At 38.4% G+C, this 25,183-nt stretch overlaps 1 protein-coding gene and 1 pseudogene across 1 annotated transcript; one reads left to right on the forward strand and one right to left on the reverse strand.

The window, feature by feature from the left end:
• Positions 1-333: 333 nt before the first annotated feature.
• On the reverse strand, positions 334-1,206 carry LOC137833266 (uncharacterized). Its single transcript, XM_068641627.1, has one exon. It carries the CDS (start codon positions 1,204-1,206, stop codon positions 334-336), a length of 873 nt encoding a protein of 290 aa, XP_068497728.1.
• An 11,828-nt stretch (positions 1,207-13,034) lies between these two features.
• Positions 13,035-17,861, forward strand: LOC137833267 (protein PUTATIVE RECOMBINATION INITIATION DEFECT 1-like; annotated as a pseudogene).
• Positions 17,862-25,183: the final 7,322 nt, after the last annotated feature.

Consider the following 25,183-nt stretch of genomic DNA (forward strand, 5'->3'; position numbering starts at 1 on the left):
CACAATTCTAGGGACTTCTTCTGCCCAAGTTCCCTTGGCTTTGTCTAGACTTCTTTTCAGTCCTCTGAGCAGAACTCGGTTGGCCGACTCGACCTGTCCGTTCGTCTAGGGGTGGTCTAATGATGTGAACACTTGTTTTACTCCCAGCTTTGTACATAACTTGCCCAATTGCTGGCTTGCAAAGTGGGTACCGTTGTTAGATACCAACCTCTTTGGAATTCCGAAGCGACACGTGATATTCGTCCACACGAAGTGCTGGACCTTATGGGTTGTGATCCGTGCCACTGGCTCGACCTCGATCCACTTTGTGAAATATTCTATGGCAACTATGAGCTACTTCATCTGTCGTACGACCAAAGGGAAGGGCCCCAGAATGTCGATTCCCCAAGTATGAAATGGCCATGGGTTGTAGATCGACCTCAACTCTTCTGGAGACGCCTTGTGCCAATCAGCATGTTGTTGGTACTGTTTGCATCGCTGGGCGTACCTTGTGCAATCCTCCCTTATAGTTGGCCAGTAATACCCTGCACGAATGGCCTTTGATGAGAAGGATCGGCCACCGATGTGGCTACCGCATATCCCTTCATGTAGTTCAGCCATGATGCACGTGCATTGTTCGCCCTTTACACATATCAAAATGGGGTGGGTGAACCCGTGTCTGAACAACTCTTCGTCGATGAGGGTGTACTTGACCGAATTTTTCTTTATTTTCCTGGCCTTTGTTGGTTCCAATGGGAGTATCCCTTCAGCCAGGTAACCCTTGTAGGGCGTCATCCAAGTTTCTCCTGATTCAACTTGGTAAATTCGCGATGATATCTCCTTAGCGATCAGGTACCTGCTTATACTGGGTGTTTTCACCGTCTCCTGTGTTAAGGACCGATGAACCCTCTTCATCCCTTCTAATGTGCCAACCTGTTGGACTTCAGCCACATTGTCCGTGGTAGTTCGAAGTGCCTTCAGGGTCTCCTGAATCACCGTCCTCTGCCTGCCCCCCTTGCCCGAACTAGCGAGTTTTGTAAGCAAGTCAGCTCGGGCATTTTGTTCTCTGGGTACATGGACCAACTCAAATGTCCCAAACGACTCTTTTAGGACCTGGACGTACTCTAGGTATGCAGCCATCTGGGGATCTTTAGCTTGGTACTCCCCCGTGACTTGACCTATGACTAACAAAGAGTCATTCTTTGCCAACAAACCCTTCGCTCGCATTTACTTGGCCAACAACATTCCAGCTATCAGGGCCTCATATTCTGCTTGGTTGTTACTGGCCTTGAAAGCGAACCATAGGGCCTGCTCAAACAGCAACCCATATGTTCTGATGAGCATATATTTATTCACACACAATAGCCTTAATCATAGATTATTGGACTATAATAATAAATAAATCTATTGTTTTAATTAATATTCTTATAATTGGGTTTATTTGGGCCTTAACTATTATTATTGTTAATTTTGTGTTTTTAGAGTAAATTATCCGGAGGAAGCATCTACCTTTGTGAATGGGTCAAATATGCAAAAGTCCAAGTTGATTCTTGAACCAAAACAGGAATCAAATTCTGAGGAGAAGAAAGAGAAAATAAAATCTACAATATCTCAGAAACAGAATTGGAAGCAAATCTTCTGCAAAATACAAGAATTTTGGAAAGATGGAAACTTGGAAACGGTTAACAAAATACAAACTACAATAATCTCTCAAGATCCTAGGAGCAGAAAAGCCTATAAAAGGACACAAGCATCAAGGAGAAAAGAGAGAGCTTCATAGGATTTTCTTAGTTTATTTTCCTCTTAGTAATTCTTTTGTTTTGCCTCCGCATGGAAGGCTAAACCTTTTTGATTGATTCCTTTGTAATTTCCTATTGAGTTCTGAGGCTTTGTTCAATAAAAGTTTCGATTTTTAATTCTCAATAGCAGTTGTTTTTATTGTCGAATCTCCTGGAAAACTAGTTTTTGTGAGAGGTTGTACTTGACCGCATGATTGAGAGTCTTCCTTGTCTTGAACTTTGGTTTCTTAGTTAGTTCGCATTGTTCTAATTAATTTCTTGGGCGCATGATTCAAGAGAGAGGAGGTAAGCATTCCCATGAAGTATAGGCATGGAACAAAGTGAGTATGGATTAAACCAGTAGACGCATGCTTTACTGGTAGGTTTCAGTTGAATTAGATCGGCGCATGTTCAATCTGGTTTAGTTCTGTTGGAGGATTGAGAAAAGATTAATCTTTAGAGAACCTGTGAAGAATTCAATGGTGGAAGAACTTGGGATCAACCGTTTTTTATTTGCTATTTTAATCTCTTTTATATTTTCTGCACAACTATCTCAAACCCCTTTTTTTTTATCTTTATTGTTATTGCTAACTTTTATTGCTTCCAGATAGATTTTAAACCCTAATCAACTGATTTTACTATTGGATTCGTTGGGAGACGACTTGGGGACATTTGTCCACAATTATACTATCATCTCTCTAGTGTTACACAAGTCTACGCTAGAATCATATTAATTTGACAGCAAAACGACTGCTATCAAATTTGGCGCCGTTGCTGGGGAATCCAATTTGATTTTGGTTATAAGGTTTTTCTTTCTTATCTGCATAATTTTTTTTCTGCATATTTAACCTTTGTTTTCTTCCTTTTAGTTTTTATTTATTTATTATAGCAATAAAAAAAATGAAAAAAAATAAAAAAATAAAAAATAAAAAAATCTAATATTTAGGATATCTCTTACCTTTATTTTATTTTGATTTGTTTTTATTTTCTTTCTATATATCTTTTATCTTTATTTTGTTTTGATTTGTTTTATTTTCTTTCTTTATATCTTTTATCTTCTTTTTTTTGTTTTTTTTTTGTTTTTATTTTATTCCTTTATATCTTTTATCTTTATCTTATTTTGCCTTTATTTTATATCTTTTATGTTTTTAGTTATTTCTTTTATTTTGTTTTGTCATCTTTATTTATTTCTATTTTTGTTTTTGTTTACTGTTTTTATTTTCTATATTTTATTTATTTATTTATTTATTTTAACATAATTTTTTTCTCTAACTATTTTTTTAAGCATTAAGTGTAGCATTTGCATTAGTTTTTTTTTATAGGATCTTGCATTTAGGGTAGACACTTCAGTTGCTACTCTTTGATTTTTTAATATTGAAAACAATTCAGAGAAGACTCTGGCTAGGAAAGACTTGGTTTCTAAGTTTGTCCACTTGTAACTCACCTCTCTTTCCTGGGAGTTTACTTGGTTTGCTTTTCAATTTAAAAAAAAAAAGTTTGCTCTAAGGCGTCTAAAAGGTGTTGGTGTCCATAATATACATCCCCTGTTTTCAATTCTAAAATGGAACGGAAATTAGCTGAAGAAATTTACAATTATGATATTCATGAGCCATATTTGCAACAACCTTCACAGTTTTGTGAGCAGCCTCTACAACAATGTGAACCATATTTTCAGCAACCTCAACATTTTAATCCATATTGTCTGCAGTCTTATGAGCAACCTCAACAACAACCATATTATCAGTCATACTATTTTGATGAAAGTGAAACACCTTTTCAACCATTTTTGCAAACTGATAATATTCCTCATAATCTTGAAGAGCCATCTTTAGAGGAGCTAGTGAGATAATTAATGATAAATACAATGAAATCTCAACAAAGCATAGATGCTAGTCTATTAAAATTAGAAGAGAAATCTAGTCAATTGGCTAGACAAGTTGAAGATATTGCTAAGAATTTTGATGATACATGTGCAACATGTGTTGAGATGAACAAATGCATATCGTCAGATGATATGATTTGCACTGCATACGCTGATATTACTACACCAACATTGTCTAATGAGTCAGAGTGCATAGATGCAACCATACCAATTGTTTTTTATGCTGACCCAGTTGATTTGCAGGTTCTTAGGATCTCTGAACCATTACCAACTAATGTCCAACCTCCACTGATGGAGGAAAAATCATTGCTTAATCAAGTGGCATTAGACTCTATGACACATGCAAGTCTTGATAGAGAAGTTGTTGATGTTGCTATACTTGCCGAATCTACTGAAAAAGATTGCACACTAACAAATGGCTCTGACATAGTTTTGGAGGTAATACAAGAAGTGGAAGAGCAGGTGTTACCCATCCTTCAAGTAGACACTGCTAGTGGAGAAGAAGATGATATTATTCTTCCATCCTTAAAGCTTCAAAGAATACAACCTCCACTATTTAAGGTGAAGCCCATATCATTCATTCCATCATCTCCACTAGCTACACCTTCTATCATAATTGGAACGTTTGAAAGCAGCCTTTACCAGCCACCACCACCTCCTAACTTACATTTCATTCCATCTCCCACCCCAACTAGACTGTCTACCCTAACTAAAGTGTTTAGCCTTAGACCACCACCCTTAGACGATCCCCAAACAGTAACCATATTAGATCGTTTATATTGAATAAATTTACATCTTCCATATATACTCTGGAAAATACCATCATCCATCCATGGAAGAAACTGTACCATTTCACACGTCCTCCAGACCTACCCTAGTTCCATCCACTATTTCAAGGCTTCTTCATCATAATATTTTTGTTACATAGTTTACCAAGGTACTGCATGTTTTGGTTAGACACTCCAGCTGATAGTGTTTCTACACCACTATGGATGAAGAGTCTTGGCTTATACTATAGAGGGGATGGTTGAAACAACTGCAACTCCCACTTCCCTCAAGCTGAATGAGGGAGTACTTCTTCTCTCACTTTTATTATACACATTTATTTGTTGATTTTACATTGAGGACAATGTATGATTTAAGTGTGGGGGAGGAGAATCATAGTTTAGGATTTATCTTTTATTGTTTTATTTTGTTTTTTTTATTTTTTTGAATTTCTTTTTGCTTTTGTTAAAATAAATAGCTCTTTAGGATTGTCTAATGGCTGACATGTTTCATAATTCTAGCAAATCTTGGTTTCTTGATCTTTTTTTTGTTTGGATTTTCTTAAAAATTGATAAATAAGTTGGTTATGAGAAATTTTGGGTTGAATCTTTTGATAGAATGTCCCTAGTGAGTTTTGAGCCTTAATTGATATATTATTTAATACTCTTTTTAGTGTGTTTTTACTCATGTTTGCTTATACTCTAGAACTTAGCTTGATTCTTTGTTTTACAACTGTGACTTACGTTCATGAATTGATATGATAGAGGCATTCTTTGTTTAAATTAACCCACTAGCCATATTAGCCTACCTTTATGATAATCCATTTGTTAGCCCCTTGAGACTATAGCCTTTTTCTTATTTTTAACCCTCATTACAAGCCTCAAAACAGAAAAACCATGTTTGTCCCTATCTTAGAAGATAAAGGAGCTTTGAAATTATTTGGGAATAGGTTTTTGAATAAGTTTGGGGGTGTATCTCATTTTCATAATTTACCTCTTTAGTTTTAAAGAAAAAAAAAAGAAAAGGGGTAGGAAAAAAAAAAGGAATACAAGAAGAAAAAAAAAAGCAAAGCAAAATAAAGAAAATAAGAGTGGACCCTCTAATACATTGGATTGACTATCTACTATATGAAAAAGAATGATATCTTGAAATAAAAAAAGGAGTTGAATTGTCATAATACTTACACTTGTTTTTAGACCTATCGTCCATTGTCCTTTGTTTTTCTATGGTTTTTAAGCCTATTTTCCCACTTTTTACCTACCTTTACCTTAGCCTCATTACATCCCTTATGAAGTCCTCTTGATCTTTGATTGCATGTTTTTTTTCCGAATGTTGTGAATATTAGAGTCTTGCTAAGCATATGGTAGTGTTTGTCTACATGGGTGCTCAGTGTAAATACAAGCCCTAAACACTTGAGAGTTGGAGAGTGTCCAATGAAGTTCTGTCAATTTTGATTCATCCTTTAACTTCAATTACCTGCTTGTACATTAAAATATAGGATTTTCCATTCACATTTTTCTTGATTCCTTGATTTCTTGAAATTATATCATGTTTGTCATTATGCATTCTTAGAATTTGCTATTTGTTATTTGCATTGCTTTTTCTTTTCTTTCTAAACCTTAGAATTTTTAGCCCAGGAGTGCAAAAAGATAAGTGTGGGGGTATTTGATGAGCATATATTTATTCACATACAATAGCCTTAATCATAGATTATTGGATTATAATAATAAATAAATCCATTGTTTTAATTAATATTCTTATAATTGGGTTTATTTGGGCCTTAACTATTATTATTGTTAATTTTGTGTTTTTAGAGTAAATTATCCGGAGGAAGCATCTACCTTTGTAAATGGGCCAAATATGCAAAAGTCTAAGTTGATTCTTGAACCAAAACAGAAATCAAATTCTGAGGAGAAGAAAGAGAAAATAAAATCTACAATATCTCAGAAACAGAATTGGAAGCAAATCTTCTACAAAATACAAGAATTTTGGAAAGATGGAAACTTGGAATAAACTACAATATTCTCTCAAGATCCTTGGAGCAGAAAATCTTATAAAAGGACACAAGCATCAAGGAGAAAAGAGAGAGCTTCATAGGATTTTCTTAGTTTATTTTCCTCTTAGTAATTCTTTTGTTTTGCCTCCGCATGGAAGGCTAAACCTGTTTGGTTGATTCCTTTGTAATTTCCCATTGAGTTCTGAGGTTTTGTTCAATAAAAGTTTCGATTTTTAATTCTCTATAGCAGTTGTTTTTATTGTCTAATCTCCTGGAAAACTAGTTTTTGTGAGAGGTTGTACTTGAACGCATGATTGAGAGTCTTCCTTACCTTGAACTTTGGTTTCTTAGTTAGTTCGCATTGTTCTAATTAATTTCTTGAGCGCATGATTCAAGAGAGAGGAGGTAAGCATTCCCATGGAGTATACGCATGGAACAAAGTGGGTATGGATTAAACCAGTAGACGCATGCTTTACTGGTGAGTTTTAGTTGAATCAGATCGGCGCATGTTCAATCTGGTTTAGCTCTGTTGGAGGATTGAGAAAAGATTAATCTTTAGAGAACCTGTGAAGAATTCAATGGTGGAAGAACTTGGGATCAACCGTTTATTATTTGCTATTTTAATCTCTATTATATTTTCTGCACAACTATCTCAAACCCCTTTTTTTATCTTTATTGTTATTGCTAACTTTTATTGCTTGCAGATAGATTTTAAACCCTGATCAACTGATTTTACTATTGGATTCGTTGGGAGACGACTTGGGGACATTTGTCCACAATTATACTATCATCTCTCTAGTGTTACACAAGTCTACGCTAGAATAATATTAATTTGACAGAAAAACGACAGCTATCATGGTTCTTCCAAGATGACACCAGCCCCACTACCTTGTTGGTTTGAGGAACCATCTACCGAAAGCACCCATCTGAATCCTGCTCCTTCTTGGTGCGTGGTCGCCGAGGAGAGCTCTACTACAAAGTCAGCGTAAATCTGGCCCTTGATGGGGCCTCTTGGCTCATACTGCATGTCAAACTCAGACAACTCTACCGCCCATCGCACCATTCTGCCTGCCACATTTGGCTTTTGTAAGACCTTGTGAATTGGAAGGTTCGTCATCACTATCACAGTGAAGCTCTGGAAGTAGTGGCGAAGTCTTCGCGCTGAGAACATTACCGCTAGAGCTGCTTTTTCTAAGGCCTGGTATCTAACCTCTGGCCCTTGAACACCTTGTTGAGGAAATAGATCGGTCTTTGCACCTGGTCTTGCTCCTGTAATAGGACCGAACTGATCGCCTTCTCCGTGACCGCGAAGTATAGGCAGAGTGGGGTACCTTGCTTTGGCTTGCACAATACTGGTGGACTGGCCAAGTACTCCTTCAGCTTCACAAACGCCTCTACGCACTCCCGGGTCCACACGAATATACTGTTTCTCTTCAGGCACTGAAAGTAAGGGTGCCCCTTGTCTCCTCCTGCCGACACAAATCTGGATAGGGCGGGCATGCGCCCTGTCAACTGCTGCACCTCTTTCAACAAGATCGGGCTCCTCATGACTATGATTGTGGCGCACTTCTCATGATTTGCCTTTATCCCACGTTCAGTGAGTAAGAAACCTAAGAACTTGTCTGCCTCAACCCCGAACACACACTTTTTTGGGTTCAGCTTCAACTTGTACTTCGCTATTGTGGTGAACAACTCTTCCAAGTCGGTTACATGCCGCTCCTTCTGCTGGGAGGTGACCACCATGTCGTCCACATACACTTGGACATTTCGTCCTATCATGGGAGCTAGCACCCTGTCCATCAGTCGCTGGTAGGTGGCACCTGCGTTCTTCAACCCAAAGGGCATTACTTTGTAGCAATAACAAGACAGTTATGTCATAAACGCTGTCTTGCACTCGTCTCTGGGGTGCATCATGATCTGGTTGTACCACGTAAAACAATCCTCATTGCATGAATAATAGGTCTTTGACATAGTAATTTTACTAGACTTAGTTCTTAATTATGCCATTATATGATTTTACATATGATTTCATATTTTTCCAAAGTATTTTTATATGACCACTCTCAATAAAGTTTTATTTCGCAATAAAAATAAATGAACAAAAAATCAATTATATCTCTCAACTATAATAAATTAACATATATAACCTCATTTCGATTGGGTCCGGTATAAAATGAACTTAGAATCATGGAATGGACTTCATCATCATATTTTGGATTATAAGTTCATAACCCTAAGCCCATTTTCATTTTGGGTGGAGCATATGTATTAATTTTTTATTGCAGTTAGAAAAGTAAGAGTTAAACTAAGAAATAGATTGTAAAGGATAAAATAGAGTATCCTGAGCAATTTCAATAATAGGGTTCATTGCTATTCCTGATACTAGACGCTATCACACATACAATTATACTTAATTTGATGAAATTGTTTGATCAAAAAGGGAACTTTTTTTTCAATATCTCACTTTAAGAGTTATTTTTTGATTTCGTTTAGACATTAATAAATTGATTATTTTTAGATAATAGAAGATAGAACCAACACTTGTAAGGATAAATGGTTTTTCGAACCAAATTTTAATTGAATTATTTATTTATTTTTGTTGTATAAATTAAATTAATTTTAAATTAAATTATTTTTTAAAAGTTTTATTTGAGTTTATTAAGATTTAATTAAATATATTTGACTATTAAAATTTTACATTTTTATCAATAAAACTTTAATTTTCATGTTATTATTTTATTTTTAAAATTACACATTTTTTGTGTACATTAATATAAGATTTTCCAAAAAAAATTATCATAGTCTTTTTATTATATTCTTTATAGCAAAGTCAACGAACACAATCTTTTTATTATAATTTTTTCTTGAAAGATACGAAAATTAGTGTTCCATATATCAAATAAGCATACTATTAATATTTTATTGAGATTTCTGCCTAAGAGTAAATGAAAAGAAAATATAAAATATAATTTGTTGCCACTAAAAATTTGGTAATTTATGTTTAGTAAAATTCCATAGATTTTTACAATCAATACTATTCAAATAAAAAAAATACAAAAAAGCAAAAGTAAAAACAAAAATAGTTACTTAATTATTTTCTTTAAAAAATTCAATTTCCAACTATATTTTGATTGTATTACATTTTGTTATATATCAAAATAAAAAATTTAATAGAAAAACCTTTATGATTAAGGTCCTCATATCCTAACCTTTATGATTAAGGTCCTCGTATCCATGTGAGCGAAGAATATGTAAGTATATTGTGAAACAACATTAGATTTATATTTGTATTTAAATTTTTTTTTCAATATTACATGTAGTTTTTATTAGTCAAGTCACAAGTGTAGATATATTTTTAGTTGCAAAAATTCATAAATATGAATTCATTGATTTTAAGATGTTTCTCTTCCAAACCCGTTTCTTTTGTTCTTGACTTCATAATTTTCTTCCTCATACTTGTTCAATAATCTCTCATAATCCAAACTTAACATTGACAACAAGCATGACTTCTCTTAAGTATGTTTTTTTTTGGAACTTAGAGCATTGTTGAAGTATCATTTTCTAGGTTGAAAGACACTATATATTACTTTATTATGATGCACTATTAACAAAAAAAATGACATTTATCAATTAGATATATATTACTAACAAAAGACTATAATTGATCAGCATTGGTACTTGGAAAAGTAATCTTAAATCCTGTCATTCACTCACTCCTAGTCATAAAAAGTGAAATATTATTCTCCACTAGCTTCCCGACCTCCTTCCACATGGAGGTTGAGAGCGACAAAACATCCATGTTACCAACATCGTCCCTACCATCCAAACCTTAATTAACCCAAAATGATTCACTAGTGTTATTGGAACCATATCCCATGTATACCCGCTAACCACTAGTTTCGAACTTCTCTTGAAAAATAACTATTAGAAGAAAAGAAATACACGATTTACCTCTCCAATCATCTATTCAACCCAACAAAATAGAAGATAAAATAGAATAAGTGTGGAACCCCCATACTACCTATTCATAACAAAAATAATTTGAATTGACACGACACTCTCCAACCATCAAATTGTTTTCCATGAATGATCATTGATCAAACAACCTTTCAAAACCCCTATAAGGATATGAATTGAGGCATTTTAGACTCTTCAACGATTATGTTCATCCGAGCTTGGACAAATATAGCTGACTACATGTTGGATAACCGAATAGATATGAAAGAAATAAATTTTTCTTTTAAAGACTCGTCACTACACTCAACTCTAGGAGACTAATGTACTGTTCAACATACCGACCTCTTTTGTAAATAACAACATGCCTCCATTACGGTGGGACGTGTCAACATCTAAACCTCTTGACAAATCACCATTTAATCAATCAGTTTGTAGGATTATTACTCAATCACTCCATTATCACTAATTAAGTCTAAATCAATTTTAAAACAAAGATTAAGAAGACGTAAAGTCTACTTGGACCTAGATTAACCATCCATATTTATAGCAGTCACCACTCAAATAATATAAATAAGTATATAACTTAAAGTAAATGATATAATGATCCTTTCAAAATTTATTAATTTTTTTTTATTGACTTAATATCAAAATATAATTAAAGATACCTGGCAAAAAATCAAAATGAAGAAAAAAAATGAAAAACTAAAGCTAAAACAAAGAAAAAGAATAAAAAAACTAAAACAAAGAAAAAAAATAAAAAAACTAAGACTAAAGCAAAACCCGAAAACCAAAACCGACACAAAAACTAAAGAGGAAAAAAAAGATGAACTAGTTGAAAAAAGAGACAGACTTATGTTGATTCCCGTTATAAAAAGAACGGATGAATAGTTTTTTAAAGTATTCCAAATATTAAAATAAGAGCAGAGATTAAAGAAGCTTAAAATTAGATTTTTAAAATATTATCCGTAACAAATACAACTCTAGAAATTAAATAGTATAACACTATTGTTGCACATAATTAAATAGCTTGAATAGTATAACACTATTGTTGCATATAATTAAATAGCTTGAATAGTATAACACTGTTGTTGCATATAATTAAATAGCTTGAATGACAGCTGCTTTGGGAGCTATCAAAATTAACTATTGCTATTTGCTTGAAAAAAACATTGATTGAAATATAAAACAATTAAATTCATAACGTTGAAACTAAAAAAAACACATGAAAAAATAAAAGATTAATAAATATATAAAAATTAAGTAATAAAATCCAAACTCATTTGATATTTTCTTTCCTCTAACCCACAATTTTCCAAATAACTATTTTAGTCTTCATTAAAGTAACTTATTCGTTACTCATTTAAATATTTTTTCTAATTTTTTTTTCAGAAATTCTAAAACAAATTTTTCGGAATCTTTAGAATGAGATTTCAGAACAGGATTTCAAAATAGAATTTCTGAAACAGAATTTTCAAAATGAAATATTTAGAACTCATAAAATACATTTCGGAATGAATTTCGAAAATAAACTTTATGAAACACATTACATATGTTTATGAGAGAACTTTACAAAACGATTTTTTTTCATAGTGTATTATCTCTCTTTTTCTCTTCTTCTACAACGGCGATGATGCAACAACGACGAGCGTGGCGGTATGGTGCAGCGAGGGAGATGCACACAAAGTGAACAACGAAGTAGAGCGGGAAATGAGAGAGAGAAAAATGTAAAACCCGTAATATGGTTATTTCACCCAATTGAGGGGGTGCAGGTTGAAAAATGGGGGTGCAAGAAAAAAAGCCTTTTCATTTTTCAAAAGTTCTGCCTTCAGTAGGCCCAGTTTAGCCTAATCACGTACGAACAACGCAGCTCAACAGAAAGAGCTTCCTAACTACCTTTCAATTTAAAAATAAGCTTGGCGCCAAATAAAGCGAAAGCAGTAGCAGCAGCGTTCTGGTGATTGGTGAGTATAGAGAAGAGAATGTACTGGTTCAGCGATTCACGCGATGTGGACGTTGTTGTCGCTGACGACTAGGGATTTTCAGTTTCATGTTCTCAGGGCCATCGATCTTCGTTGAACCTCCAAACTCACGACGGCGCTTCCATCTGCCTCGTCTGCTTCTCCAACTTCCTCTCCAATCCTCTTTCCCCAACCGTCCATGTCTCCTACGCTCTCTCCCAGCTCTCTCGATCCCTCTCCTCTCCAATCCTTCCGTTTCCCGCGAATTCGCCACTAGGATGTTGTTAGTGTGTAGACTTGCTGTACCGTGGAATTTAAAATTTCTTTCACGTGGTAAGTCTTTTGCTCGCTCCGTGCAGTGAGGAGATTCGAGGGAAGGTCCTCTTTGTCCTTTATAAACTAACTGTTCTTCAGAGTACATCAGCAGAGGGAGAAGGAAGTGATATCTTGATTCCCTTTTGTCCATGGATATTGTACCTGTTGGTCGATGTGCTCGTGAAGACTCAAAAAGACGATGTTCGCTTCAATTGTATTGGTCCGTTATCAAGTTCTCACTATTTTTGTTCCTTGAAAAGAAAACTCCAAACTTTTTTTGGTTGTCTTGTTTGTTTTAACTTTGGTCTTTTTCGTGAAGCCTATTTTGGATGTGTAGACTAGAGATTGACATTAGTACGTTGTCTCAAACGGATGTTGTTATTTGTCTTATGTATAACTACTGAACTACTTATCCTGTCCAGTGTGCGACACTGACGCTCATTTATGAATGCATTTCTGAGTGTCCTGGATCTGTATCAATTTCTCAACTAGAGGAACTGATTCTTGTTTGGATAAGGATGCTCAAAAAGTATTCCCGATGGAGAAATGGGTATGATTCTCGAGACCTTTATAATGGTCTGCTCTGTCTTTGTGGCTTTTATAAGATATCCATCTTGTAATGGAGCTCTGGATCTGTCAAAATCAATCGGGGAAGCAACAAGACATGCCATTTTAGCTTGTCTATATGTCTCTGAAAGGAATATCGACCAAATTTTGCAATGCTTGTACCTACTTAAAGAGGCATATGCATACATTGATCCTGCCGACAACTCGAGCGTGGAGGAATTGCCTTGTCGCTTGCTTGACCTGCCTATGGCAACTGTGTTATCTGCAAGAACACTCTTAGAACCTCCTCCTCTGGGAATTCCGAATGTAACCTGCAAGCACACAGACAACGCCTCTAGCGGCCGTTTGCATTCCCGCTCAAGTTAGATCACAGAATCACTAGAAAATAATGTGTGTAAAAAAAGTGTCCCTGTATTTCTCTCTGATTCCCTTTTTATCTCCCTCTGTGTCTGTGCCTAACAGAATTCTGCTACGCTGTTATCTGCGTGTGTCAGAATTCTGTTATGCTTTTGTACGAAAACGTACCACAGTCAGGGTCGTGGGTGTCTGGGTTTTCTGTTTGTACCTTTCACGACACGGAGTGCACCTTTATCTGGGCCGCACCCCTCTCAGACAATGACACGTGGAGGCATGCAACTTGCATCTAACCGTTCACGTGCCACCACCTGAAGGGCTCTAGCGCATCTCTTTGTGCGCCTAAGTTATTCCCTTGCGGAGTAACTTAGCGCGTTTCTTCCATCTGGGCGAACGCCAGGTGTGGCTGGACTAGGCACACTCACCAAGCATTGCTCTCTGCATATACGATTTCCCCTTCACGATGCCATGCACGTAATGGGTTGAGAGAGTAACCAATCACTGACCGGTTTACTGACTCCCTCAGGCCACTCTCGTGCACGACTATACCGACGAGGAGCTCTTCTTTCTCTGAGGTATGATCATGCGAGGTCCATGCATAACGCTCTCGCTGCAAATCTCAGTCCCAGTTTAACTGCGCGTAACACGAAACCCCGATGACCATGCACCCGATGACTGATCGGTGCTCTATTGCTTCTCGCGTTCTCCCCCGGGGGTTTATCTTGGAACTGATCTGTCGGTGGCCACTCGGTTACTGACCACCGATCTCCATATCGGGGATCTCCTCCATGATTACTCTGCCACCTGATCCACGTGTCCCCCGTTTATCTTGGAACTGATCTGTCGGTGGCCACTCGGTTATCGACCACCGATAACCATACCGGGTGATCTCCTCCCTCATTTCTCTGCCACCTGATCTTGTCATCCTGCGAGTGGTCCACGTGGTTATCTGCTGCTGACGTCATCGACTACCGATGACCGACCGGATCAGTTATGATGGAAACTCCAGTAACTCTAATAAGCTGGATCTTAAAAGCAGTATTCTAGATACATACTGAGCCCATTTACTGCCTTGGCTTGTAATGGACATCAATGAAATGGAAGAGCCCATTCGATACTGCTTCTGCAGTCTAGTATTAATGCCACGGAAAATGCAGAGACTTTGATTTCAGTCGGTTGGTTCAGCTTTTCTTATGAATGCCTGGGTTTGTTTACAGGAGATAAGAGGAAAAATAGAATATATTTGTTGCTAAGTTCACTCAGGGATTCTCTACTAGGAAATTATTTTGGACAACCAATTAGAGAGGCCGTTTTACACCTGTCTCACCATCTATCGATTTACTCTCTTTGCTTGGTCAAAGGAGTACTAACAGTTTGGATTTGCCTTCTTGTCAATCTGCAGTTTTGCTGATTTTGTACACCAGTTCGCTATATGATGAAAGGTACTTACGTTGCCAAAATTCGTACTCCTATTTCCCTGGTTAGCAATTCATCGACAACTATTTTCCCTAACAGTTTTCTAACTTTAATTACCAGACTTGCAGATGAGAAGTTGATTTTAGCTTCTTTGAACAATATATTCTTTCTCAATAGGAGCGATTTTCATTGTAACCACGGATAATATGAACGTGACACGACTGGTGAATCTTTACAGTTTATTATGGGGTCTTGACAATACGAACTAACAAATTCACTACAGTGGAGAAGCAGAGGAGATAATATTCCAGCTCATAAATATTGATGAATGGGACTTACTTTCAGCAAGAATTCACACAGTATCATTGAAGTGGTTGTTTCAACAAGATAACATAATCAACTCATTATGCAATCAGATTTTAAAATTTTGCAGAAGCTATAACTTAGAAGAGACTGATATAATTCTCGGAAACAATAATCAAACTATTAACGTCCAGACACTAGCAGAGTTAGTATCAACTGAGGATAACTACGGAGCTAGAATTTTCGTGTGCCTATTAGCACAGCTCTTGGAGGAAGAAAGGCATGAATGTGACGTAGTATGTGTTCTCAATGTCATGGCAACTATGCTCCATGTCTACCCAACTGCTTGTGAGCAATTATCTTTGCATGGAATGGCGACAACAATCAGGAGTTGGTTTATTTGAGTAATTCCTTGTCGACAACAACTTACATGTCCATCTTGATTTTGGTTGAATTCAGTGCATCCTGAAACACTGTCTGCTGATCAAAGTTGGGTTGCGGTAACCATGAAGGTTTGAGTAGCTGAACTTCTATTTATTCATATTGCTCCGTATAAATTTAATCATTATCATGATTAGACTCCCATTTTAGGTCCTATCTTCCTCTTAGAACGGCCTACTCACCTCTATTTTTTATGTGGTTAGAGCCATTTTTCGGTCTCATTTCCCTCTTGGTTGTTTACTGACCTCTATTTTTTTTTTTTGGTTAGAGTACAATTGTTGTCGTGCAAATTTACTCTAGCTTTCGACATAGTCCCTGAATTTTCTAACGTTCCACTCTACTTCTGTTCAGACGTGTTAGCAGAGTGTCGTTTGATTAAATTTTTGGTTAAAATATCATTCGAATCAAACATTAAATTTGTGTGATTTGATTGATTTTAATGTAATATCAAATTCGAACCTATTCATGCATAATCTTTGTCCGTAAAGATGATATAGCACATTATTGAGTTTTGTTAATACGGTTGTCATTTAGCCCGATTTTCAAATTTGAATATGCCAGAGGACGTTAGTTACAAGAATTTTAGGCAGAGCGGAGCTGTACTCTGTATGACTAAAGATAACTGATGTGAGGATTGAGTGATACAATGCCCATGCATGCAAAAACATGTGTAGTACATTATAATGCATAACAGGCCACAAACAACTATTTGGAGATGTGTTACAATAATTATTACGAAATATTAGAAATAAATAGATACAAGTATAAGTATAAGCACCAAACGGGAGTAGATTACAGCAAAACCACCATTGTTACAGATGAGGTGGAAAAATACTGTGATCTGACATTACAAAATTCTATAACCGACCAACTATCCCTAAACATACTAGAAACCACAATGACTTAGTTAATGATTGTTCTCACACCACGTCCACTTTTGCAGATGATGGAGTATTCAATTCCATCCGAAAAGGTTGTTATCTTAAGTAACGAAAGTCTCTTCGTTATTGGCATTCTTTCCTTAATTTTGCATCTTTCCACCAAGAAAACACTTGAAGAGACTTCAAAGGCCGTTCTTCTTAATACTTCTATAATCTCAATGGTCAACACACCGTAGTCTGCTGCTTCTTTGAAGGGACCTGCTTTGGTAGACCTCGACGAGGGAACAAGCACTGGAGAAACTTTAATATTTGTGCTTTTGCTTCATTACTTCGCCGTTAAAAGGTAAGCCGTTCACATCAGTAACAAAAAGAAAAAGTATATTCACTTTCTGGAAAATTAATTCTAGCATATTAAAGTAAGAAAATTATATTTTACACCCCTTAATGATCTTTTCTAAATATTTAAAACAATGAGTTTTAAATCCTAAATCTTCTATTATAGCTTGCATGATGTCCTACCAGGGTTTGTCGATTGGCAAAGCTTCTTTGTTTCATTGAAACCATCGGAGCCACTAGCCTTCATTGGCATCCGTTGCCATGACTTGTGCAGACTTCTGCATTTTGGTTCTCCTGTAATCAAGATTGCTGCTTCTTATAGTCTGTTAGAGTTATTTAACAGAATATCAGATCAAATAAACAGTAATGATGAAGAGTTGAGATGTACTGTTGGGTACTTAATGTTCATAAAGGAGCATCCTGGAAAGGCTGCTTTTCTATAATGATCTGAGAGTGGCTACAAATTGTTGCTTCTGCCTGTCAATGATTCTGGGATGGGAAAATCTGACAAAAGAAACAAAACTCTTGGAAGGGAGTAGCTGGTGTAGATTGATTATTGAGGAGATGACATTATCTTTTGCATCTCCTGCTTTAGCATCTCCTGCTTTAGCATCACAATCATTCATGAACAAACAAAGTCCTCAAGTACTCATAGCTATAGCTGTGCTAAATCTGCGTGTATAGCTAAATCTGCGTAAAATCCCTCAGTGGATGAGATTTGTGTTTGATAGTTCAAGTATATCTGACATACTGGATAACCTTACTGCAAGTAACTTGAGTTCGGAGATTTTGATTGTATTTCGAGAACAACTGAAATCTAACTTCTTAAATACCGAGCAAATTGCAACTATAAGGGGTGAAACCTGGATGACACCCTACAAACACTACTTGGCTAACGGGATACTCCCGCTAGAGTCCATAGAGGCAGAGTAGTCAAGAAAAATTCGAGCAAGTATACTCTTGTAGATGAGAATCTGTTCAAACATGGGTATACCCACCCTATCTTGGCTTGCGTAAGTGGTGAGCAATGCACACGGATTATGGCAGAGCTTCACGAAAGAATATGTGGGAGTCACATCGGCGACCGAGCTTTGTCGTCAAAAGCCAGTCGCGCAAGATACTACTGGCCAACCATGAGGGAAGATTGCACGAGGTATGCACTACGATGCAAGCAGTGTCAGCAACATGTTGACTGGCACAAGGCGCCACCAGAGGAGTTGCGATCGATTCACAGCCCATGGCCGTTTCATACCTGGGGGATCGACATTCAGAGGCCATTCCCTTTAGCGGTGCGACAGATGAAGTACCTTGTGGTTGTCATTGAGTACTTTAAAAAGTGGATAGAGGCCGAGCCAGTTGCGCAAATCACAGCCTACAAGGTCCAGCATTTTGTGTGGAAAAACATAGTATGCCATTTTGGAGTCCCAAAATGTTTGGTGACCGATAATGGCACCCAGTTTGCAAGCCAACAGTTGGGCAAGTTGTGCACAGAGCTTGGAATAAAGCAGGTGTTTGCATCAGTCGAGCACCCTCAGACAAACAGCCAGGTCGAGTCTGCCAACCGAGTTCTGCTCAAAGGTCTGAAGAGAAGGCTGGAAAAAGCCAAGGGGACCTGGGCAGAAGAGGTTCCTAGAATTGTGTGGGCTTACCACACCACTCCCTAGTCCACTACCAAGGAAACACCCTTTAGCTTGGTGTATGGTTCGGACGTGATGATTCCTGTAGAAATCCAGGAGAGCTCACCACGTTTCCAGAACTTCGTGGTTGAAGAATCCAACGAAAAAAGAAAGGTGAACCTGGACCTACTGGATGAAGTCAGGGAGGAGGCTCGCATCAAGGCTGAAGCCTTGAAGAGAAAGGTGGAGTACAAGTACAACTCCAAGTTGAGACCTCGGCAGTTCCAGGTCAGCGACTTGGTGATGCGAAAATCCCACCCGTACTAGCTAGAGAACAAGTTATCTCCCAAGTGGACTGGTCCATTCCGTGTGACAGAGGCACTTGGGAACGGAGCGTACATCCTCAAACTTGGAACAGAGCAAATTTAAAGTTTTATTTCAGTTAATTATTTCATTGTACATAGTTTAGGGGACACTCTTTTTCCCTTGTTAGGGTTTTTTTAACGAGGTCACCCAATAAAATTTTAGTTAAAAGATATATCTTTGCAAATGTGTTGTACAGTGAAGTAAAGCGAACCTCTCCCTTGGGTTAGAAACACCAAGATTGGGAATAGTATGGTTCTTAGTGAGCCTCCCTCTTGTGTGAGAACTCCAACGTCGAGAATAGTATGGTTCCCAGTTAAAATCCTCCGTTGCATCTATGCGGCAAGGACGAGGTCAGTAAGCGAACCTCTCCCTTGGGTTAGAAACACCAAGACTGGGAATAGAATGGTTCTTAGTGAGCCTCCCTCTTGTGTGAGAACGCCAAGGTCGAGAACAATATGGTTCCCAGTTAAAATCCTCCCTTACCTCTGTGCGGCAAGGACGAGGTCTGTAAGGGAACCTCTCCCTTGGGTTAGAAAAACCAAGACTGGGAATAGTATGGTTCTTAGTGAGCCTCCCTCTTGTGTGGGAACGCCAAGGTCGAGAACAGTACGGTTCCCAGTTAAAATCCTCCCTTGTCTCTATACGACAAGGACGAGGTCTGTAAAAGAGAACATCTCCCTTGTCTTGTAAGACAAGGTCAATGTGGTTCCCAGTTAAATATCTCCCTTGCCCTTATACAACAAAGGTCGAGACCGGTAAAGAGAACCTCTCCCTTGTCTTATAAGATAAGGCCGAGAATAGTGTGATCCCCAGTTAAATATCTCCCTTGCCTTTATATGCCAAGGTCGAGAACATCATCTTCCTTATCTCTGTTTTGACAAAGGATAAGGCTAAGTAAGGGTTCAAGCAAACACCGCATCTACCTTAATACGTTGAAGAAAGGTTATGGTCAAATAGGTGGTAAAAGAAGCATGTTACTTAAGTTAGAAAGGCCCTAAAGCATTGTTAGACTAATTCGACATAAGCAAAGCAGCTAACAACAAACACAATGGAGCAGATTAAGAGGAAAGCAGATTTTATAAATAGAAATATATGTACAGAGTTATCAATTGTTCATTCTAAATAATTACAAAGAGAGATCATCATAGATCAAGCATCCACCAGTTGCCCATCCGCAACCCTTTTCGCCAGCCCAGCTTGGGAGAGATCCACCCCAGGATGCACACAGGCAACCTGGGCTATGGCGTCTTCAAACCCTGTGGCGTCGTTGGTAAGCTCCTCCTTGGTCTGTTGGAAGAGCTCCTCCTTACGAGCTAATTCTTCCTTCAACTTGGCAAGCTGCGATGATTTCTCCTTGAGTTGAACTGACTCCTCATCAATCTTGGTAGATTTCTCCTACAACTTGTCCCCCTCTTCCTTCAAGCCAATCACTTCAGTTCAGAGATCCAAGACGTTGGCGTGAGCCCCTAGAGCTTCCTGAGACTTCTTGAATAGGAGCTTCTTAGTCGCTAGCTCAGACTTGCAAAGCTCCAATACCTCTAAGTACAGGGTAGTCTCGCGACGCTTGAGCTCTTTGACTTGAATGGCGTCTTGGCTAGCTGCCTCCCTCAGCTTCTGCATCCCAAACAAGGTGAGGCTGGATGCAACGAGAATGTCCCCAAGACACTTTGATGCCTGCTCTAGTAGGGGGTCCTTCTCCATGTTCTCCATCCTCTCTTGATCTTGGAAGGATTGCAGGACTCGCTGAAAGAAGGCAGGCAGGTCAGCAAGATGCGCACTGTGATCGCCCCTTGAGGCACTCTCCCCCTACCCTCCTGCACCTCAAAGTCACGAGGGGAAGAGGCACTAGGTGGGTGCTCCCTGAAGGAAGGGGCACGATCGTCTAAACCCGAGATCGCAGGAACCGCGATTTCAGCCTTCCGTTTCCTTTTGAAGACGAGACCAGGGAAGGTGTCTTCGTCTTTGGAAGCAGTGACCTCAACCACCCTTTCTACCTTTAGTCTATGAGGGCTGAGGCAAAAGGGCCTAAAGGAGAGGTGGCAGCGGTAGAGGGGCTGGGAGTAGCCCTGAGTTGAAGAGCCACAACAACAAATTGCCTCCTCTTCTCAGTATTGAGCACCATGGCTGTATAAGAAGACAATAACACATAAGAGTCTAAACCAACAAAGCACGCAAGTAAAGAGACACATAAGCAAAGGCAGGGGGAAGGGGGATACCAATATAGGCCTTAAGGGACCCGGTGCTGTACTCGAGCTTGATCAACTCGGCAGTGCTAAACACCACTTCCAAGTTGGAGAAGAACTCGCACACTTCTCGGTCATGCGGGGCCAGGTCTTCAAGGCACCTGGGTTTCTTGAGCTCAGGTTCTTTCACCCAGTAGAGAGGGAACCCGTCCAACAGGGTGGGGTCGAATTTGCTACACCAAATTTTGAAGAACTTTCCTTTGAAGGCCTTATACGATTGCTGGAAGAGGGACAACAAAACCCTTCCAGCGACCGCATTGAAGCTCATCCACAACTTCTTCCCTTGACTCTTAGCCTCGAAGAAGTACAAAAAGACATCCACCGATGGCGTATGGCCAAAGTGGTCGCAGAGAATGGAGAAAGCCCTGACGAATGCCCAACTATTGGGAACAAGCTGGGCAGGGGCCACATTGACCTCGGTTAGAAGGGTGCGCTCGAACCAGTGAATGGTAGGCGAAGCTTGAGCCTTTTGAAGACGGTGGAATACATGAAGAAGAAGGGATCTTCTCAGTCCGCGGATTCATCGATGCACACAGGTTCACCTTCCCTGCAAGGCAAGACCTTCACGAACCTGTCATGCTCCTTCCCGAAGATACGAGTTTTTTCGTTGGACTCGCCCTCCTTATACGCCACTATATCCTCAAAGGAGGTGATTTTGGAGGTTTCGGCTAGAAGGCTGTCAGGAGCCTAATGGTATAAAGATTTGTAGTTGCTGGAAGGAGATGGGTTTGGAGTAGTTTTTGTTCAAGCCATCTCGAGAAGAAAAGCTAAAGATAAAGAGGGAAAAAGGAAGAGAAGGTAGAGTTTAGAGAAAGGAGTTGGTGCGCTTCAGAAATTCGAAAAACAGAGAGATGCGAGACAAAAAACAAAAATCATAAAATGCAGAAAAAGGGCATACCTTGAAGTAATCGCGATTCGATGAGTTAAGTAAGAGAGGAGAGAAGGCAGAGCGTTCTGAGAAATGAGCTTTCGAAGAAATGAGAAGTCTAAGAGAAGTAATGGAACAGTGAAATGAGCGTAGGGTTTGAGGGGTTTAAGGTATCAGAGAAGCGCCAGCGGCAATGAGCCTCTACCGTTGATATTGCCTCGTATACGCTAGTGAAAAAGTATGGTGAGACGTCACCTCAGCACACTGTGCACGTCCTATCACTCGTTCTCCACGTAAGTCGCCAGGGCGATCACTTAGCCTCTTCGCTGAAACAAGTTACAACTCGAGCCTGGGGGACTTGTGTACTGGCCAGACCTCGGACATCGGTGTCAGACATCGACGTCAGACTTAGACATTAATGCTAGACCTCGGTGGTCCGGTGACATTAATGGGCCACGTAGGTGGGCCCTAGAAATAATAATGAGTAACCACCCAGATGTGAGAAGGACCTAAGTCACGAGAGAAGCTCATGCATGTGGTGTGTATAGTACGTTCAGGTCTAACACAAGTAAGTAATCCTTGGAGGCACTAAGGCCCGTAAGGGTTAGGGTTTCCAAGGATAGACTGCATGCATGACACGTGAATACTTAGGGCACCCATAGAATAGATGGCCTCACAACGCTGGTACATGAGTTGGTACCCTAGCGGCCATACTGTTAAGATTTTGCACTCCAGAAGAGGCAAGTCATGCGTCGCGGCTGCGCTAAGCTTGTGCAACGCATCACAAGATGCCTCCCCAGTAACCCTAATTCCACTAAAGGAAAGATCCTCATGGGATAGGGAGTTGACCTAGATACAACCTATATAAAGGGTGGTAAGGACCCTAGAAAGGTACATCATTTCTAAAACTGAAACTGCTTTACATACTTTACTGTTTCTTAGCCTAGTACTGACTTGATCGTTGGAGTGCAATCAACAAGTAAGGCCCCCTTTGTTTCAACGGATCCACTCTCGATCATCCAAGGAGAGAGTAGAAACCACCAGGAAATAGGAGGAGCCACCATCTGCCTTTGAAGTCAACGACAACTGAGTCAACCGGCGAGAATATAATATGATAATAGATTTAAACAATAATGATTATATCTTTCATCTTCACAATAATATGATAACAGATTTAAACAATAACAATTATATCTTTCATCTTTAGAATAATATCACAACAGATAAAATATCTCTTTATATTTTACCTTGATTACCTTTTATGGGCTGACCAACATCTGGGCCGAATTCACGACCCACCTCTTGGGCTCAAACACTGAACTTACCTCCCCCAAATACTTGGGCCGAGATGACAAGCTCCCATGCACGGTATAGGTATAACAGTAAGAAACTTAATGATTTCAATTCTACAAATTATACATGTTTTGGATGTGGTAAATATGGTCATATCAAGGTCGTTTGTCCCAACAATGAAAGCAAAGAGAGAGAAGCAAGCAAGAAATTTTAAAAGAAGGGCAAAGTTTGAAGAGCCTACATTGCTTGGCAAGATAAAGATGATTCATCCTCTAGCTCATCATCAAAGGAAGATGAAGAAGCCAATCTATGTTTGATGGGAAAGGAGGAATCAGAGACAAGTAGTGTAAGTTCCAGGACTTCCATAAACATTAAAAATTATAGCCAACTTCTTGATGCTTTTAAAGAGACTCGTGAAGAAGCTAATAGGCTGATCCTTTTGAATAACTGGTTGAAAGGCTTGAATGATTGGTTGGAAAACAAAGTCAAGACCTTGGAAGAAAAGTTGAAAAATTCAAAAACTGATTTTGAAAATCTGGAAATGATTTACAAGAACTCTTCTTGCAAGTGTGAGTCTAACTTTTGTGAAAATTGTGAATCACTTCAAAAGAAGGTTCACTATCTAGTAAAAATTGTGGGTAAGTTTTCCAAAGGCCAATCAAACTTTGAAATTGTTCTTGCATCTCAAAAATATGTTTTCGGCAAAGCTAGACTGGGTTTTTTAATCCAAATAGCAAAAATAGATAAGTTTCAAAGCCATTTTGAAGTTTCTTTAAAAAAAACTGATTGATTTGTTGAAATAACCGATTGTTTTATGCTTTTACTACATGAAAAAGGGCCACTCTATTAGATTATGTAGAATTCTAAGGATTTTAATGTTGTAGTTAATGCCCATGGACCCAAATTTAAAAGGGGACCAAATCTTGCTCCTTGATCTTGTTTCTTGTAGGGTTCTTTGATGGAAAATCAGCACATGTGGTACTTGGACAGTGGTTGTTCTAAGCTCATGACAGGGGATAAAACCAAGTTTGTCAATCTACTTCTCAAGAAAGAAGGTCATGTGACATATGGAGACAACAACAAAGGAAAAATTCTTGGAAGAGGAACCATTTTCTTGATCTATGATGTGCTATTTGTGGAAGGACTCAAGCATAGTCTCCTCAACATAAGCCAGCTGTGTGACAAAGGTTATCAAATAACCTTCAAGCCCAATACGTGTGAGATACGGCTGCCCAAATCACAGGATGTTTTGTTGATTTGGTAAAAGGATCAACAATGAATATCTTCTTGATATCTCACATTCTGCATCTATTGGTTGCCTTCTAACCAAACATGAGGAATCATGGTTATGGCATAGAAGGATAACAGACATCTACATGCATCATCTAAATAAGTTAATCTCAAGAACTTGTGGTAGGTTTACCCAAACTCAAGTTTGAGAAAGACCACATATGTAAAGCATGTCAAAAGGAGGCAAATTAAACACTCTTTCAAACTAAAAGACATTGTTTCAACTTCCAAACCCCTTGAACTGCTGCACATGGATTTGTTTCGTCCTTCAAGAACTATGAGTCTTGGTGGAAACTACTATGCACTTGTTATTGTTGATGATTTCTCTAGATTCACATGGACACTATTTTTGGAATCCAAGAGTGATGCATTTTTTGCAATCAAAAAGCTTGCCAAGAGATTACAAAACATGTGTTGCAGTAACATTTGTGCTATTAGTAATGATCATAGGGGGGGGGGGGGGGGGCGGGATTTCAAAATGAAAAATTCATAACGTTTTTGCTCCTAGAACTGCCCAACAGAATAGGGTTGTGGAAAGGAAGAACAGGTCTCTCGAGGAACTTGCTAGAACTATTTTGA

This window comes from Phaseolus vulgaris, chromosome 6, assembly GCF_000499845.2.
Source record: "Phaseolus vulgaris cultivar G19833 chromosome 6, P. vulgaris v2.0, whole genome shotgun sequence".
Classification (NCBI taxonomy): domain Eukaryota; kingdom Viridiplantae; phylum Streptophyta; class Magnoliopsida; order Fabales; family Fabaceae; genus Phaseolus; species Phaseolus vulgaris.

Bases quoted from the DNA above. Each gene is read 5' to 3' on its own strand.
- LOC137833266 (XM_068641627.1), bottom strand. From the start codon at position 1,206: ATGCGAGCGAAGGGTTTGTTGGCAAAGAATGACTCTTTGTTAGTCATA.